The sequence below is a fragment of the Drosophila yakuba genome, chromosome 2R (genome assembly GCF_016746365.2).
Source record: "Drosophila yakuba strain Tai18E2 chromosome 2R, Prin_Dyak_Tai18E2_2.1, whole genome shotgun sequence".
In the NCBI taxonomy this organism is placed as follows: domain Eukaryota; kingdom Metazoa; phylum Arthropoda; class Insecta; order Diptera; family Drosophilidae; genus Drosophila; species Drosophila yakuba.
The window spans coordinates 16,746,711-16,764,747 of NC_052528.2; the positions used below are offsets into that span (position 1 = coordinate 16,746,711).

Consider the following 18,037-nt stretch of genomic DNA (forward strand, 5'->3'; position numbering starts at 1 on the left):
TTGATGCTTCGGTTTGCTTGCCACAAAACACCATTTCATAATGATAAACACTTTGTGTGGCAGGACACCTTGCCACGCCCTCACCCACTACTTAAATTCCTTGATGCCAACCAATAGGGTAGATATCTCTTCTGCTAAATACTGTGTACAATCATTTTGCCTTATATATTTATTTTTTAAATCGATGGCTCAAACTTGCTTAAGTCTATTACTACCCACAGAACATGTTATATGGATTACTCACCTATGAAGCTCTTGCGTTTGTTAATTGTGGCCGTGATCTGCGCTGAAACGCCAAAGTCCGCCAGTTTGACATCGCCGTACTCCGTCAACAGGATATTCGCACCCTTGATGTCCCGGTGCATTTTTCCCATGGAGTGCAGGTACTCGAGTCCCTTGAGTGTCTCCCGGCACATGTACGCGATCTGGACTTCGGTGAGGGGACCAGTCACCTGGTAGATGTCCTGCAGACTGCCACCACCACAGAACTCCATGCATATCCAGAGTTTATCCCTGCGCAGGTACGAGCCGTAGTAGGCGATGATGTTCGGGTGGCGGCAGTCCCTCATCATGATGATCTCCTGCTGGATAATCTGTATGTCGTCGGAGGGCTCCAGCTTGATGACCTTGATGGCAGCCAGCTCATTGCTCTGTATTCGTTTCGCCTGCAAGAAATCAGTGAGATTGCCTTCAATCAATACCGATACTTCTCAAAAAGTCAATGAAAATATGGAGATTATATACGGGGGGGGTGGTGGGGATTGTGTGCCGTTGGCGGGTTGGAATTTTTGATTGGCTGCACACCTGCAGCATCTGGGGCATCGCCTCTCTGTTCATCTTCATTCATGCAAATATTCCTGCTCGTTTTCAATAAATTTTTAGCTCGCGCGCTCTTGCACATAAAAATGCATTGTAACCACTTCACAATTTGCCACCCAAACCAACCCAAACCCACCCAAAACCACCAAACAGCCAATGGTCCATAGTATTTGCATAGAACAATCGCCTGCAGGTAAAGTTTTTCCCTCCCAAAATCCTTTTCTTTCACCCAATGCCATTCCCATTGGCAAACCCATATCATCGTCGACGTCATCAAGTGGAAATCTGCGAGTGCCTGCAAGGAATATTAAAAGGTTGCCAGGCAAGACGGCAGAATTAAATCGGTTTTATGTTCTCTTCCCACTGTAAGACAATGAATAATTGTGCAGAAATAATAATAATACCTCGGGAAAAAAACAGAGTTTTCAAAGGAAAAATTAAAAATACATAAAGACAAACATTAAAGGTGTTATTTTAGCATGCTATTGTTTAGTAAAGCGAAAGAAAAAAAGATTCGAAATGTTTTCATTCATGAATTTAATAGCACCACGTAGTGCAGTTACAAATTACAATTTTACAATGGAAAATAAACTTGAAAAACTAGGGTGATTAATCATGTAACATTTTTTGAATGAGCTCATCGATATTCTTAAATAAAATGTGCATTGTAGAAGGAAAATCCATAAACACTAAGATTATAGGCTGCAAACGATTTAAAGGACACTTTTAAGAGATTTTCAGTACTGTTGATCTGATCATTAGGCCCAAACGTAATTTGGCCAGGATGAGGCCGCTGTGACTGGTAGATTCCATTTAAGACTGTAATAATTTCGCCACGCTTCGCTTCGTTTGTGTTTGAGCCAAGTAAGAAGAAAGGGGAAAAGGGAGAAGGCAGGTCCTTGGAGGACATAAAGTTGAAGCTGCACACAGGCAGAGTAACAGATACACCCACGCAGGGACAACAATGCATGTGGTATCCACTTTCAGCCCTTCACCTGCCATCCGGCTACCTTTATCCTTGACGTCCGTGTGCTGGTGTGTGTGTACACGATTCCACCATTTATCCCAGCGTCATGTATTTTATACGCCCACACCGCTTTCTCCTCCTTTCGTCCCTTTTGAGCTTTCTCCGCCTTTCCTCCTGCGCAGAGCTCTTATTTTTATTTTCGTTGCATTTATTATTCAATGCGGTAGCTCCAGCTCGCTTGTTTGTCTTCCCTGTGCAAAAGTGTGTGCTATTTTTTTTTTTTTTTTTTGCAATGATATCTTGCTCGACTTAATGAAGATAAAGCGATTTTTATTGCACTGCAGCAGCTTCAATCGAGCTTAGTTTGTTTATTTTGCCTCTGCTTTATTTCGCATCTGATTGCTTGTCCTTGCTTTTCTGTACACCGTTTTCCATTTGCTTCTCCTGCAGCAGCATTGTTGCATTTTTGATGATTTTATTGCTATCTCGGCTGGCTTCCAAAAATGCTATGCCATACTTTATCGCAGCAGGTCCTCCATATCCTGCCGCCCATCCTCTCTGTCTGATTTCTGCCCATTCCAGTTGACAGGCGGCCATCGTCGGCTTTTCTTGTTACTCATCTTGTTTATGGTAAATAAATTATGCGTGATTTTTAGACAAGTTCCCTGTGGCTGTCGGAGCACAAGGATGAAAATGAAATGTGTTGAGGCAGCAAGCTGGAGATGGGGAAATGGGGAAAGGGGAGCGGAAAAGGCGGAAAACTGCCCCGCCCCCAATCCGTAACGCCCCCGCCCCCAATCCGTAACGCCCCCGCCCCCACCAGCTGCGGTAAGCATAAAAAGCTGCTGATATGCACAAGCCAAAAAGGGAAAGGAGCTGCTGCTGCTGCTGCTGCTTCTGGGCTTCTGCTTCGATGGCTCGAAAGGAAGCGAGCACAGCACATCCTGCCATCCTGCTATCCTGCTATCCAACTATTCTGCCATTCTACCATCCTGCCATTCGTGGCGCCCAAGAAGCAGATATGCAGCATCAACAAATTTATAATGAGCTGCGCCAACGTCAACGTCTTCGCCAACATTTTCACAGGCTTTGCCCGGCGCCAAAGTGCATTGCTGCACCGCTTCAAAAGTCATGGCAAACAAACTTTTAATGACTTATTTCGGGTTCAGTTACAGCGAGTCAAGCGGCGATTGATTCCGGCAGCACTTGACGTATTTATTTTAATTAAATATGCATTAAATCATTGTCCAATGGTCGTTGAGGAGTCATTTCAATACGGTAATTATTATGGTAATATGTGAAGGGAAGAGCAAATTTGCGCTGTAATGTATGCTACACTTTTTTTTTGTACGCAAACCGAGATGTAAGCAATCAATGAGGATCATCAGTGTGCGGGGGGGTGGCAAGTTGGGCGGCTGCATGGCTACGCCATTTCCTGTGTATGTGTGTGTGTGTGTGTCCGGCATGTAATCGTTACAATTTCCGACATATGCTCATATGCATGAGCAGGCCAGCGGACCCAGGAGCAGAGTTATCCTTCCTCTTACCTCCTCGCTCCTTCCTTTGCGGCTTTTCGCATTGGGTAAAAGGGTTTACTCCTCCTCCGTGGCATTCACCCTTCCGCCGTTCGTCCTACTTTTCGCATTATGTCTGTAATGGATATTACGCGTTAAGCCGGAATTTTTCATCCTGCATTGTTTGCTAATTGCACGGGCAGACGAAAAAGTGTAATGTTTATAAAGCCCGAACTTAACGGTCCAGCACATGTCCAGTTTTCAGTTTCTCATTTTCTTCGCCATTGTGATCACCCTATAATATTATTGAATTAAATTAAATAATCTTTTAAGTCTGCTTCCATTTTTTTACGTAACAAATATAACTTTATGTCCGCAAAAAAGGATTTCCCATACATTAAAATGGTTATATAAAACGTGCAACTCAATCACGCGTAATAAATAATATGGATTTAAAAGCCATCGTTTTTATTTGAATTAAATATATGCTGATTTGTATGTCTCATTTAAGACATAATAAGTCTTTTTATGTAACTTAATTGAAGTGAGATATATTTGTATTCGTATTCAGGAGAGGTATTGTATTACTTTAATATAATATTGCGGAATTAAATGGTAGAATTATGTATAAATAAATGGGATTTCTTCATTGTTTTGTCATACCCTACCATATATGGTCGGTTTTAACACATTCTGTTCAAAAAGGTAAAAAACGAGGAACTCCGTGGAACTCTAGTGGATGTTTACTGTGCGCAGTGGAAGAGGTGGGTCACTGGCCACTGGACACGCAGGCTTAATTTCATTTCAGGGCTTTCACGGTGAAATTAATTTACCAAAATGAAAAGAGCTTAAAATTGTACAGCTCAAAATTGTGCACGTTTCTGTCCACCCTCTCCACCTCCTCCCCCTTCGACCTCATTCATTTGTTTTGCATTTGACGGAAATAATTTATGATTTAATTCGAGAAAAGGTCGCGTTGCTGCCAGCGCCAAATTGCGATCTTAATTCAATTTGCCCGGAAATTTAAATGCACTTTGTTCTTGCTCACGTACAATTGAAATTGAATTACGTTATTGATCGGCCATCTCAGTGCCTAAATTTCGCACTCCTCCATAAACGAACACTTGATGCCGGACGGAGCACTTGAGAGACTTTATTTTCGAGCGACTCAGATAGCTCAAATTAGCCACTCGAGTTTATCGATGAGCCCGCAATTTCCCAGCAATTTTCACGCATTGCCAAGAGCACAAAAAATTGGATGGCCAGGGGAATATCTCAAGTGGTTCTGGTGGTCTGGGTCATTGCCAAGGGACAACGCTGGCATCTCGTCCAGCGTTTTTCTGCTTGCCGGGAATGCGGAACGGCAGGCGGTACAATAAATGGGCGGGAAATTGAACAAATTTGTCACTCGGCGAGACAATGGGCTAATGGTTCAAGGGCTGACCAAAAAATATGCGGCAATCAATCAATCAAAATGTCAATCGATATTGGATGAGCCTCCGCAGTGTATGTGTGCTTGAAATGATAAACCAAACTGCACCGGAAATAATAAAAGTGACTATTTAGGTCGTAGTATCTATCTAGTCATGATCCTATGTCCGTCCGTTTGTCTGTCCGTATAGATGTTGAGATCTCTGAAACTTTATTCACTAGAATATGGTTTTACAATATTAGATTCTGTATATATTCTAAATAGTGTGTGTACATAACTTTAAGTTTAACCCATTTTCGGAAATATGTTATAAAAGTCACGACTAGATTTCAGACTGACTGCATAAAATCTGTTTCTACAGAATTCACTTATTTATTCCAGGGACTATCCCAACTGATTCAACATTGCGAGCAATAAAGATTGCAATATTTTCATGCAGCGCACAAATTCTGTGTTTGCCGTTGGCACGCCCACTTCAACGCCTCCGCCCACGCCAAATATAGCATAGCATATAGCACACTCGTTTTTTTCATCATGCTCTTTTTGTTTCGGTTTCTTCGTGCAGCTTATTTGGGAAAAGCTTCTTTCACTGATGTTTTCTGTTTTCCGATTTCGGCTCCCCATTTGCCACATGTACGAGTACTTTCCGCCGCAAATATTTGCCATTTTTCGCTGTCGGTTTTGTCGGTTAATGCGGGCATTATGTCAGCTTTCCAAATTGTTTATTCGCGCATTTGGAATGGAGTGGGTTCTGCTCCAAACAGCAATGCCCCACCTCCCCTTTAACACCCCATAACCCGGCTGGGTGGTAATGAACCACAAGTTCTTTGTGCGACATTTGAACCCCGCATGAGCCCCAATTGCATGTGCAAAAAAAAAAATGCAGCTAAATATGCCTTTGGTTTAATTGCGAGATAATCCACATTCGGACTTCTGTTTAGCACGCCGCCATGAAATATGCAAACTCTTATCGCTGACACTCAATAAACAGTTAAAACCACGCAGAGCGGAAAATGAAACGAAAATATGTTGGGCAAAAACGCGGGACCTGGTGAGTGGTGGGCAGTGGGCGGTGGGCGGTGGGCGGTCTACGCCTGCTGCCATGCGATAATGTGTATAATGAGCGCTCACTTGAACGAGGCGCCAGATAAAAACGAGTTAAATGTGACGCAGCAAACCAGACACTGCAAAGAGACAGACGAGCGCGAAAAGGGGAAACAGAAGGTGAGGTCTGCAGACAGACAACAAAGATAACATTGGAGGCAGCCCCCCAAAAAAAGGGGGGGTAAATGGCAGAGGAACAAAACTGGCAGTGTAGTAATGAGCAAAATGTCCAGTTAACCCCCGTTCAGCTGAGTGCTTTGAACCCTTTGGCAGGGTCATTAGCAAGGGTGGAGCCATCCCCTCGTTTTACAATGTCCAAGTCCATGTCTCTGCATCGCCCACGTGACTTCGCGTTATTAGATCCAGTATTGTTTATGATTTGCATGTGAGCAGCCAACCAAATGGGAAAATGGCGAGCCAACGAGCAGACGCAGCTGCCACATTTATTTTCCACTTAAAGGCTTAGAAACAGGGTTTTTTTGCGAGATGGAAGGGTCTGCGGTACAAAAAGAACACATGCACAATAATTGTATTGTTCTATGAGTAATTTTGAATTCCTTTCATATTAAATACACTGTTTCTGTGAGGCCTGTTCCTTTTATATAGTTTGAGAGAGTTTTTTTTTCAGTGCAGACAGTGGGTCACGTAGAACTAACAATGTAGATTTTAATGACGAAATGTCTTTTCACTGCACTCACGAAATGTAACTGACTCGAGTGACATGAGTTTTCCATTCAGTCACATGCAAGTCCTTCGAAATGTTGTCCTGGTCAGTGGGACAATCTGTGCACCCCCTCGGAACCCCTTAACCCCTCCACCCATCCACGCCCCTGGCTGTGCTCCACTTTGAGCGTCTCTTGATTAACCGTTTCACAGTTATTAATGGCTTCTACAGTCGCCGTCGTTTCTGTTTTTTTTTTTTGCCAGCTCGTTTACAGTGTGTTCTCTGTTTTGTGTTTATGTGTCACATGGTGTACGTATGCCCTCTCGCTCGTTTTCGCTCTTTCCCTCTCGCTTGCACACTCGTGCAGCAGCAGTTCAAACAACTTTGGTTTGCTCAAAGCGGTTCCTTCATTCTTACACTGCCATTTTGTTGGTATTCAGTGTGCTGACCCACCGCAAGCGTATGTGCACTGAAACAAATGTTATCGTTTGTTTCTGGATTTTAAAATATTTACTAGTCGCTCTATCACAAAATAAAGTTCGAAATAATCAAGAGCAATTCCGGAAAGTAAATATATTGCACACACTTTTATAGGAGAGTTAAGGCCCTAGTAACACAAGTTCTTAACAATTTGTAATTGATTTTTTCGAGTGCCTCTACTTTGTATCTCTGTCAGCTTTCCACCCGCCACGTCCAGCTCGTGCTATTTGCTTTTAATTTCCACCGTTTTCTGCACATCATTCTCGACGACCTCATCGCCGCCATTCACAACCATTAGAGTCTCTGGCCTCATCTTTGAACTGGTGGGCGTCTCAATCTTCCATATATTAGGGCTAATATTCCGCTGTGTTTGCCGTTGTCCGGCGGAATGTTTGTTTGGCTCGCGTCGGTCAACAGGTTCAAAATTAGCGCTTTAATTTCATTTCGAGAGCTTTGCTCATAAATTTCAATAAGTGCCTGAGCTTGGCCTTTCAATGAGTGGGCGAGAAAGAAAGAGAGGCTCGAAAACGACCCTCTTACTCGGTCATCGAGTCTTCGGGCAGTGAAAATGCTAATTGAAAATACAATATCATTTAAATTTAAATTAGTTCTCGAACAGGGTCGAAAATGCCACTCACGAGGGGAGGTAAAAAACTTTTATCGCCACTCAGGTGAAGGTCAAAAAGGGAAAACCCATCGTCATCCTACAATGTTTCTCTGTATCTATTGCACTTGTCATAACACAGGCAAATCACGTATACGCCGAGTATGCGGTTGCCAGCAAGCAAAACCTTTTTGCCTTTTTACGCCCACTTGCACCTGCCGTTAGTTATCAGAATAAAAGTTTATCATTGCCCACACCACCCCTTCGGGGGCGCCACAAAAATTTTTAACGAACTGGTTTATGCATGAGCTACTTTTGTCGTCCAACATTATGCATTGACAACATGTAGGGAGGCATTGGGTTGTAGGCCGACAACCTTAACCGACATATGCGGAAGGTACACCTGGAAAAACACATCTAAGTCGGTCATCCATTGGGTAGTAATCATATACATAGTACCTAGTACTTTAAGTTCATAAATTTAGCCGTGAATCCGTATTCCTTGCTTACAATAGTTACTGATACTATTATCTATCTCCTTTTGTCATTTTGGCTTAGCATATATGTAAGCTAGTTTTAGTTTCGCCTAAGAAATCTAAAACTGTGTCATTCCTCACCACTCAAGTGTTTATGTTTTCGTATTGTGGTTTCCAAGTGGATTTTTGTGTTTTCTTTAACTATTTTCTTGAAGGATGTTCACTCACCTTTCAACTGGCTGCATAAATGCATGAGCTTGTTGGAAATCTACGGATGGGAATGGGATAGGATGCCCAAAGTGAACCCTTCACCTGCACCTCATTAAGTCAGTCAGCCAAAGTTGTCGCACATTTTGCATTCAGCTAAACTAATTTGCTCTGGTCGAGTGCCACGCCCCCCCGTGTCAACTCTCTAGTGTGACACCTCAAGCACATACACACACAAACACACACAAACACACACGCACACACACACACAAACTCACTGGGGAGAAAACACAAGAAACTTTACAGGTGACAGCCGACCCGGGAAGTAGAAGAAGAGGCTGCTTGGCCAGGACGATAGTTAAAACAGATTCAAGTGGCTCAGTTTTGTTGCATGAATTAAAGTTTGCCCGTCTCCGCTGTGCCACGCCCCCTCCATCTGGTAAGCTAAGTGTTGCCGGCTTTTAGGCGACGTCCCGCCGGATGTCCGTTTCTACAGCGAATTCGTGTAGCAACTGCGAATTAAGTGAAGGGGCACACAGAAAGTAGAAATGGAGGTGTTCTCACAGCAAAATGCGACGCAAAATAACACTCTTTTTTTTATTGCAGTTGAAAGGGCTTAGAGATCCGCCTCCTCTAGCTTTTTGTAGCATCCACACTGAAAATTCCTATCCATTTCTTCTGCTGCTTTACGAGCAGCTGGTTCGATGGTACAACGTGGCGTATGATTCATTTTTGCGTGTGTTTCGATTTTAAAAGGGAGGTACAATGGGGCGGGGCAGTTTAGGGTGGCGAGTACAAAAATTTCCCTTTTAGCGCCAACATTTTTGCTGTCGTTATGGCGCGGGCCATAAAAGAAAAATCGAGCACGCTGGCGTATTTAAAATGGAAGCCAAACGTGAAATGGATGATTAGCTGTGCGAAAATTCATTTGGCCATAAAAAGCGTACACTGAACTCGGGCAAATGCAATAAAAATGGCTTGAAGAATTCGCATTTGAGTAAAAATTACAATAAAACATTATCTGAACGCTGTGCGCGTATGTGCATAATGAATTTTAAAATGTAATTGAAAATATTTATTAAATGATTTTTTTGTTACAACAGCATGCGATTCAATAAGTAAATATAATTTGATTTCAAATGGAAAGGTTTCTTTTGAATAAAAATTAATGAAAAAACATGGTTTGAATTGTATTAAGTAAACTCGTTATCAATATATGAAAAGGTACTCTTGTATTAAACGAACAAAAGGTTCAAATGGAACATAAATAGCATCTTCATTTAACTTGTATTATGGGAAATCTAAGGAGCATTAACTACTCTTGATTCCTGAAACCAATCGACGCCATTTCCTGTTTCAAATCTTCGAGTAAGCCCCAACCTCTGAGCTTTTGGGTCCATTTGGCAGCGTCCAGCTTCAATTAGTCGGCAAATTAGACTACGGCAGGCAAGGGACAAATGAAATTGCTGACCTCAAATCCTGGCCACGCACGCAACAATCCAAGAGGCTGCAGGATATGGGCGAGGATTAGGACTGAGCCTGGGCCCAGACTGAAACCGATGCCAAGAAATGTGCGTGGGCAATGGGAATAGATAGCGAGACTAAAAGGAACGTGTGTATTTTTGTGTGTTTGGCCAGAAGGTGTTTCTTGTTTTTTGGATTGCCTGTCTTTGGACCATATTTTCTTAGGCCCAATGCACGGCTTACTTCACCGATGTGACAGGCATATGGAGCCAAGGAGCAGGGTCACGATCCCGCAGGATAATCATGTAAATTAAATTATGCTTTTCCCATGCATATTAAACTACAAATCGCACGAGGATTACGCCGCCAACAAAATCCAACTGGCGCACAAAATAAATGTATCCTCGCCAAGAAGGTCGACGACTTAGTAGGAAGCCAACACAACCACTCTAATGAAAATGCTTAAGCGAGAGCTCTTGGGGGTTTCGTCAACTTGTTAGCCCCCCAGGCGGCAGCGCCGTCTTTTGTCATGACGTTGATGGAATTAAAATAATTTCTCTTGGCAATTTTCTACGTTTCCCTTGCGCTCACCTCGCCTAGCTAAATTGTGGCTTTTCCGTCTGCTGCGGCACCTGAGTGTCTGCGCTTAACCCACTCGCGCCCCCGTTCACCTTAACCCACCGCAGCGCAGTGCCGCAGATTCAAAGCCCGTTTTCCTGATTCAACAACTATCAGCTGCAATTGAACGACTTGATGGTGATGAGGTTGTGACCGAGAATTTGTGACACTGTCGTGTGCTTCTGGATTCCAATGCACATGAAAAAATAGAGTTAAATCTGTTTTGGAAACCAAAGTACCCAAAACTTAAATGGGCAAATAGTTTAAACGCCACCCCTTAATTAAGGAATAATTTCATACATTTAAATTTTTTTTAAAACTATTTTTTGTTTAACACATTCTCGTTTTTCCCTGCCATGTGCACTTTATCTGTTTGCGAGTGGCGTGGCTGAAAATAGCGTGGAATGGCAACAATAATGTGAACGGGAAAACAGGGAACGGACTAAAAACAGCCAGCGATGCGTTTGCGTTTGCGGTCAGCTACAAAAATAGCAGGAGAATAGCGCAGGCAAGCGGGCAAAAAGTGACGTCCTGGGCCGACTAAAGGAATTGGGTCAACTGCAGCCGGCAGTTGGCGGCAGCTGTGGTTGCATAAACTCCGCGCTCCCAGCCCCTCCAATTGCCATGGTGGGGGGTTTAACAAGAAGGCTGGGTACGAATTTATCACCTCCATTGCATAAATTGATAAGCAATTTCCAGCAGCTGACGCGGAGGAAGCAACTTCAATGCAATTGCCGCACGGGAAATACCAAATACGAAATACGCCATAAATTTCCAGCTAATAAAGCAAAGTGCAAAGGGGAAGGAGCTGAGAATCGGGCGAATCGAGTAGCCTGACCAAATGAAATATTCATGGACTGGGGACTGTGGACTGGAGGGGTAAACTGGACCATCGCATCGTTCCACCTGATGACAGTGTGGCGGAAATTTAATTTATTTACCGTCCGAGCAATCGACAGCAGCCGTGTCGAATGTATCTTGCAGATACACGATACACATTGCTGCTCATTGAGTGCCTGGCCTATAACTTATTTTTTTTTATCGCCGCCATGCCAAGTAGCAATTTGTTCGTGTTGTAATCATCAATCGCAGGCCGATGGTCAGACGAGTCACCACCAATCAATTGCTATAATCATAAATGGCTTATCAAGCCAACGAGACGAGACGATGAATTGGGGGAATTTGTCTGCTCCTACGCATTGGCAATCTACGTACTTTGCTCAGACATTGACACACGCCTGACTGAATGTGAGTGAGCTTCTAAGGACACTGAGGAGGAGCAGTAAGCCTTGGCCTCCTGGTCGCTCTTCTGCCTCGTGCCTTTCAGCTGCCCATCAGCAATCTTGCGAGCATTGCAAATGTGTTAAAGTCTCAAGGATTTCGTGTACTTCTCGGAAAAAGCAAAGCGAGCAACGGAAAATCTCAGCCAAAGTGGAAGCCAAGACATGACACAGCTAGTTTGAGAGCTGCTGCACTCGAAAGTTTGGCCCATAAGAAATTCTCTTTTTCCGAGAAGAATTGCATTTCCAGTTCCAAGTTCTTAGTTGCAGCTAACACTTTAAGCTCAAACAAAAGCGGATTGCTTTAATATTGAATCATTTTCAATCTCTTTATGCCATTCAAAATTTAAGTTTCAAGTTTTCGCACACATTTTATTCGAGTGTGGCTTTTCCTATCATCCATCCATCGGTGTGTTTGTCATTCGCCTCAGGCGCAATCAGTTTCAAATTTTGCGTAGTTTACTTTTTACATTTCAAGCTGAAAATTGAACAACCTGCGGGGGAGCCGTGGAACTGTGTGAGAAGGGCCAGGCCCCGGGAATTTCTCCGGGGAAAAACTATCCGGCAGTAATCGATGAAGAGAGTGAGAGATACATGGAGGGTGAAAGGATGTCGAAGTCATTGGCGGCACTCTGCGGGAGATGTTTGTCGTGCACTTGCAAATCGAATTTATGGCCAGGGGACTGAAATGGATGTGCTTCAAGGATCTCCAAGGTGCGATGGCAGCAGGAGCGGCATCCGCATTAGCCGGCCATGGTGCAGCTGATCCCAAACGAAACGATATCCAATAGCCCACATCTAACATCCAGCATCCGCATCGTAGCCAATTTGGCTCCATCGTTTTTTAAACTTTCGCTAAATTGAATTTTTTATTACGTAAATATTGGAGTAGCTAGCTGCGAGTCATTGTGCGCCTCACTCTCGTCTTTCTCCTTCGGCTATCCCTATCCTACTTTCTCGCGCACTTTCTCCCTGTCTCCAAGTGTCCGACATTTGCCTTTTGCTCTTTCGCCTTGCCAAGGATTTTCGCACGAACGCCCACGACAAAGTGCTGGCGCCAAAAAGTATGCTATAATATTTAAAGCTCACGCAAGCAAGCGAACTTTACTTGTCTGCTTTTTTCTTCTCTGCAAGTGAATGGTATCAATAAGAGACGGGGAAAAATATTGGTGCCTTAAAGAAGGATCTTCCCTAAAACGTATGTCTTTAAAAAGTGTAATTTAAGCATTAGGCATAATATTAAAATGACAATTATATTTCGTAGCATACTTCTAGACACCTAAATCAATACTTTTAAAGGCCCGTGATTTTTTCTGTGTGTATTTTCTCCTTGCGCGACTTTGTGCGGTTTTTATTGGCTAGCAAAGTAGCACCAGAGCACGCAGCTGTATGATGAATAATAGAAAAGGATTGCCCCAACTCGTATAATGTAACAGTCGAAACGTCGACCTTGCCCATCAGATGGCAGTTCAATTAATCGCTAGCCCAGAATACCCGCAATATTCAGTGGTTTCCCGGTGGCCAGGCAAGATAAATTTATTTATTTATAAATGCGCTTATCTCGACTGTCCGACCCAGAGAAATGCCTTTGATTTATGGGCCAGCTATTTGCTTCCTTTCTTTTTGCAACAAAGAAACCAGAAATAATATCAAGGGGTGTTGGCCAAAGCGAAAAGCAGCTACATTTTCTTTTTCACACATTCGACTAAGGCAGTAGGTCCATTTGCGAAGCAAAAGCCTCCAATTAAATGGGAATGCACATCATCAGTATCAAAGTATCCACGTCATTATCGTTCCCATTGATGGGACCATCGTTCCATCGATTTTTATGCTGATTATCTGGCGCGCACATTCGCCCTTCTCTGCTTGTGATTTTCCAAACAATTGAGCCAATATTCTAATTATTTTCACTGCTCGCAGATTTGGCACACAGAATCAAGCGATAAAACGCGTGCGAACTCAAGAGCGGAAAATGTGAAGAGGAAAAGTGGAAAGCTGAAGTGAACAAAGCAAACGGGAGAGAAATTAGTTTGTCGACAAGAGTTGATGGAGATTGAGATTGAGTCGGTTTTTTCGATGAAGTGCCACATATATACAGCCCATAGCACTTCACAAATGAACTGAAGAAGTGCTGAAAGTCATCGTTATGGAAAGCATAACACACACTCATTCTTATTCGGATTCTGATTTTGATTCTGATTCGCTACCATCAAGTAACGTTTACTACTCCAGTTTTGAAGAGTTTGCCCAGATTGCTGCACATTTCTTGCATATTTCATGACCCTTTGTGCCTCGGAAATATAATGAATTTTTTCTCGCTTCTCGCTGCTGTTGTTGCTGCTGAAGTTTTGGTACATTTTAGTTCTGTTGGCCACTTTTGTTTTTGCTTTTCGCGATTTTTCATCGCTGGGCGTTTGGCCCCCAGTGTCTGTCCCCCAATTTTCCCATTTTCACCCCGCCCCACCGCCATTTCCCATTGTCCGTTTGCAGTTTCCTGCTGCTGCTCCGCCATCGACGCCAGTTGTCCCCAGTTGCCAGCGGGAAAATTGCAATTTAATTAAGCTGCTCGACTGCTCAGTTTACTATCCACGCCCCGGCAAATTCCCCACTTTACCATGCAATTTTCGGGTCGCAGTTCAAATAATTTGGATCGTCGAATTTGCCGCCTTTGAAGTGCATAATTAAAAGCAGACTCTAAACTGGAAACTCGCTAGAGGACAGTCTGCAATCGCCCCAAGTCCACTTTGATGTTTTGCAGCTTACCTGTAACGATAGAAAAAATCGAGGAAAATTTGATTTTAGTTGTTTTTTCTCATCCGTTGCACGATAACTTTTCTAATAAGCTAGGTAATGGTTTAAAGGCGAGGGACTTTTAGGGTAACATATTTGCCAAATTGGCTTGGAGTTGGCTTAATATTATTCCATTACGGCAAAACAATTTTCTCGGATTTCCTTGAATCTCAATGGATTTGCCAGAATTTCGATAGAAATACGTATTTCTTACAGACATTTCGCGCTGTTCATCAAGTGTCTGAATACGTTCCCCCTTTTTCCCATCCATCACAGCACATACATCTCGACCTTTTGCATATTTTTCTCGCTTCGATTTCAATATAAACAAATTTTATTTCATAGTCTCTTCACTCTTGGTATAAAAAATAAGGAAAAACATTGAGGCACAACCAACTGTTTGTTTACGCTGTGCGCATTTTATTTTTGGCTGAGTGGAAAAAAAAATGTGGAGAACGAATCACAACGTACATATGTGGTTCAGATAAATTCTTGGCTCTTTATTTCCCGGTATGCGTTTGAACGCATTTCTCGCATTGCTCGCCATATGTCGAGCCTCAATTGATTGCGAGTTCCATAAATGCCATCCACCCAATCATTCATCTAGACCTCAACTTCAACTCCAACTTCAATGTGTGCTCATCATGAGCGTAAAGTTTCAGTGGGACATTATACTAATCGATGCTCCAGGGAGCAGCACTTAAACCACTTAAAAACTTTAAATTGTCTTATCGGTCGGCATCAGCAGCAGCAGCGATAGAAACATATTCAGTAGACAGCAACAAAAACTAGCCTCAATTTCAATATACGTTCAAATAAAGGGTATAAAGTGGAAAAACCGCAGAAACTTGTTCGCCCCAAAGTATGCAACACACAAAGGCGATTATCCTGTTTGTATGTTAGTTAGAGATGAGCACGTGACTTGTTGGTATTAAGTGTTTGTATCATTATTTAAAACTGTGCGCTTGTTTAGCCAAATTAGTTTGATAAACTCTCAAATTACGTACAAGGAAGTTTTAAGTGTAGAAGGCAAAATAAGGACATCAGTTCTCCCTACACACTGTCACCACTATCGTGCGTGTCTAGTTTTCAAACAATTGAGAAAATTAGTACGAATGGCCATGCTAGACGAACAAAAAACAATCAACAAAAAAACTAGAGCGAACAAAGCAGAAAAACTCGGTTTAAAATGAATGGACAGCGGGAATTGGACAGCGGAAAACTCGCAAAAATGTCATTTGAAAGTGTCCACAAACGGGAATACCAGCCATTGTGAAAAGCCAACCAATTTTGGGGAATAGACAATGGGATTGGGGTAAAACCGAGCTAAAACAAAGAACTAACGCCACCACAGAACAGACAGAAACTGACTGAGTTTTCCACCCTATCTCGCAAATGATGACAAATCACATACGCAGACTCATGTAAATAAAGTTATTCTGTGGCGAAATTAGAACAACGCTGTGGAAATTGGGACTAAAGTGTCGCACTTAATTACATTGGGACCACAATCATCAGAAGATACAGTGCCAACACGACTAGGACGCTTCTATTGCAACTCCCAGAAAACGAGCACCAAAAACTTGTAGTACCCGCCAGAAATACAATGAAAAAGTTTTCGATTGCTTTCGAATAACAAATAAAGGCTGAGTGCAGAACGCTAATATATCTGCAAACTGCAGATAAGCTGTATCTCTCAAGTACTGAATGTCTTGGAAAGCATTATTTTATGTATTTTCAGGATCTATTGTTTCCTTTCAGGAGTTCATCGTCCTTGCCATCAATAAGAGTAAGTTTTAAGTCCCAACAATATTCTAACCACCCAGTAGTTCCGTTTTGATTTCTCAACTGCACACGGTGAAAAAAAGTTTCAATAAAGGCTATAATAAAATATAAATATGCTTACAACAAAAATATCTTCCGCAAACCCTACTATAAATACCTAAGTTTAAATACAAATTATTTTTCTTTTCAATACTTGTATACCGCTTTATGTGTACACAAAAGGTAATCTTTTCTCCTCCGATTGGACTAGTTTAATATTTAAATATTATGTACTCCTTTCTGAGTACAATTCCTACTGCCGTTCACCTATTGCAGACTTCAGATCCTGCTCCTCGGGTGCCTCCTATTGTTATTGGCATGCGGAGGAGCTGGGCTTGCGTGCTAAATTACCTTCCTGGCCAGCAGGACGCGCGTTTCCTGTTCCATTTTCTGGTCCTTGTCTGGCGGGGAGCTTTCGTTTGCGTTATTAATACAGTTCCGTTCTAACCCATTTAGTGTGTTCGGGCACGAGAAATAGTGCCTTCTCCGCCATTTCTCTATCGATTTTAGCATTTCATAGTTCTTTCTCTGTTTCTTTCTTTTTTTTTTTAAGACACCCTCAGTGCTCGTAAATTATGCAACGTAGCGGTAAGCAGCTCGCATGTTATTTTGTGGCCCACAAACCAGATTTACGGCCACCAACTGTCCAGACTGGCAATTAAAACTTACGCTTCCGCCTCGGGGCGTTCGCTTTGATGGCCGGACGGATGGTTGGAGCTCCTAGGGCCTTGGATCAGGAGTCGCATCAATCAAATTATACCTTTGAGCCGGGCCAACTTTGCCAGAGCCGATTTTCCCAATTAGCGCAAACAGCGTAGAGTCCTTGCCCGCCAGCCTCTTCTGCCGATTAGGCCAGACTGTTTGAAATGGGCACCCAAAAAGTTGCAGATTTAATTAGAGCGAATTTAAAATTCAATGAGTGTAACTTTTTTCGCTTAAATAAAACCAAAATCAAAGCTGTGCTGGTCCAAATTCATGTATGCTATATTTTTTTACACCGAAAAAAATTGCAGATACTCTTCGAAACGCATTGCTAATTCCGCATAAAATACATAAAGTACTATTAAAATATTTGCACTAAATAAATCAGTTCCAGACTGGAAATTTCGTTTTTTTCCATAATGAGTTTTCTTAGAATCAACAGGGAAATTAGTGGCAAATTGTGGAAAAACGAATCGAGGAAAGGAAAACAAACCAGTGGAAAAAGCAGAGCGGAAACCTCCTAAACGAAAATGAAAATGGGAAAGGGAAAATTGCAAGCGGAGTAAATTAATTTTGGCGGTGAAGGATTTTCCAGTCATTCTCTCTCTCTACGTCTCTGCGTTCGGCCTTTGTGAGTGGACCTGGTCAGTAAAAAGGACTTCGAGGCTGGCCACAAGCTCCTGGGCAGCCTAATTGCCCCCGAAAAGAGGAAAGCAGAGGACAGGAGGGGAAATTGCATGGCGGAAATGGAAAATGAAGCACAAGAAGCGAGCTGTAATGAGTTCGATGAAAGGATCTCGCGGCGACTCTTTAATTGAACCCTCGTGCTCCTCTCTTTCTGTCACTCATGGTAACTCTTTGCAATTTGTCAACTGGTTGTTTCTGGTGGCAATTTCCGCCTCATGCTTTGCTGGCTTATGCCTTTCGATCATCGTGAGCCTTTTAAACTAATTGAGTTCATGTTTTATTAATTGCCCGGCTCAAAGGAGCAGTCAACCGGGTCCAGACACGCTTTTCCGGCTACGGTACGGTCTCGTAAATAAACGATTAGCAAAAGGGACGCACACACACGCATACGCGTTCTACAAACTT

At 42.7% G+C, this 18,037-nt stretch overlaps 1 protein-coding gene across 5 annotated transcripts in view; it reads right to left on the reverse strand.

Annotated features, from left to right (window-relative positions):
* Positions 1-18,037, reverse strand: part of LOC6530980 (mitogen-activated protein kinase kinase kinase kinase 5) — a 49,094-nt gene that overhangs the window by 15,007 nt on the left and 16,050 nt on the right. For all 5 annotated transcript variants that reach the window (XM_002091782.3, XM_015196312.2, XM_043206899.1 and 2 more), the window contains one exon: positions 245-665. In XM_002091782.3, the coding sequence (XP_002091818.2) occupies positions 245-665 (421 nt within the window). The remainder of the gene's footprint in view (positions 1-244; positions 666-18,037) is intronic.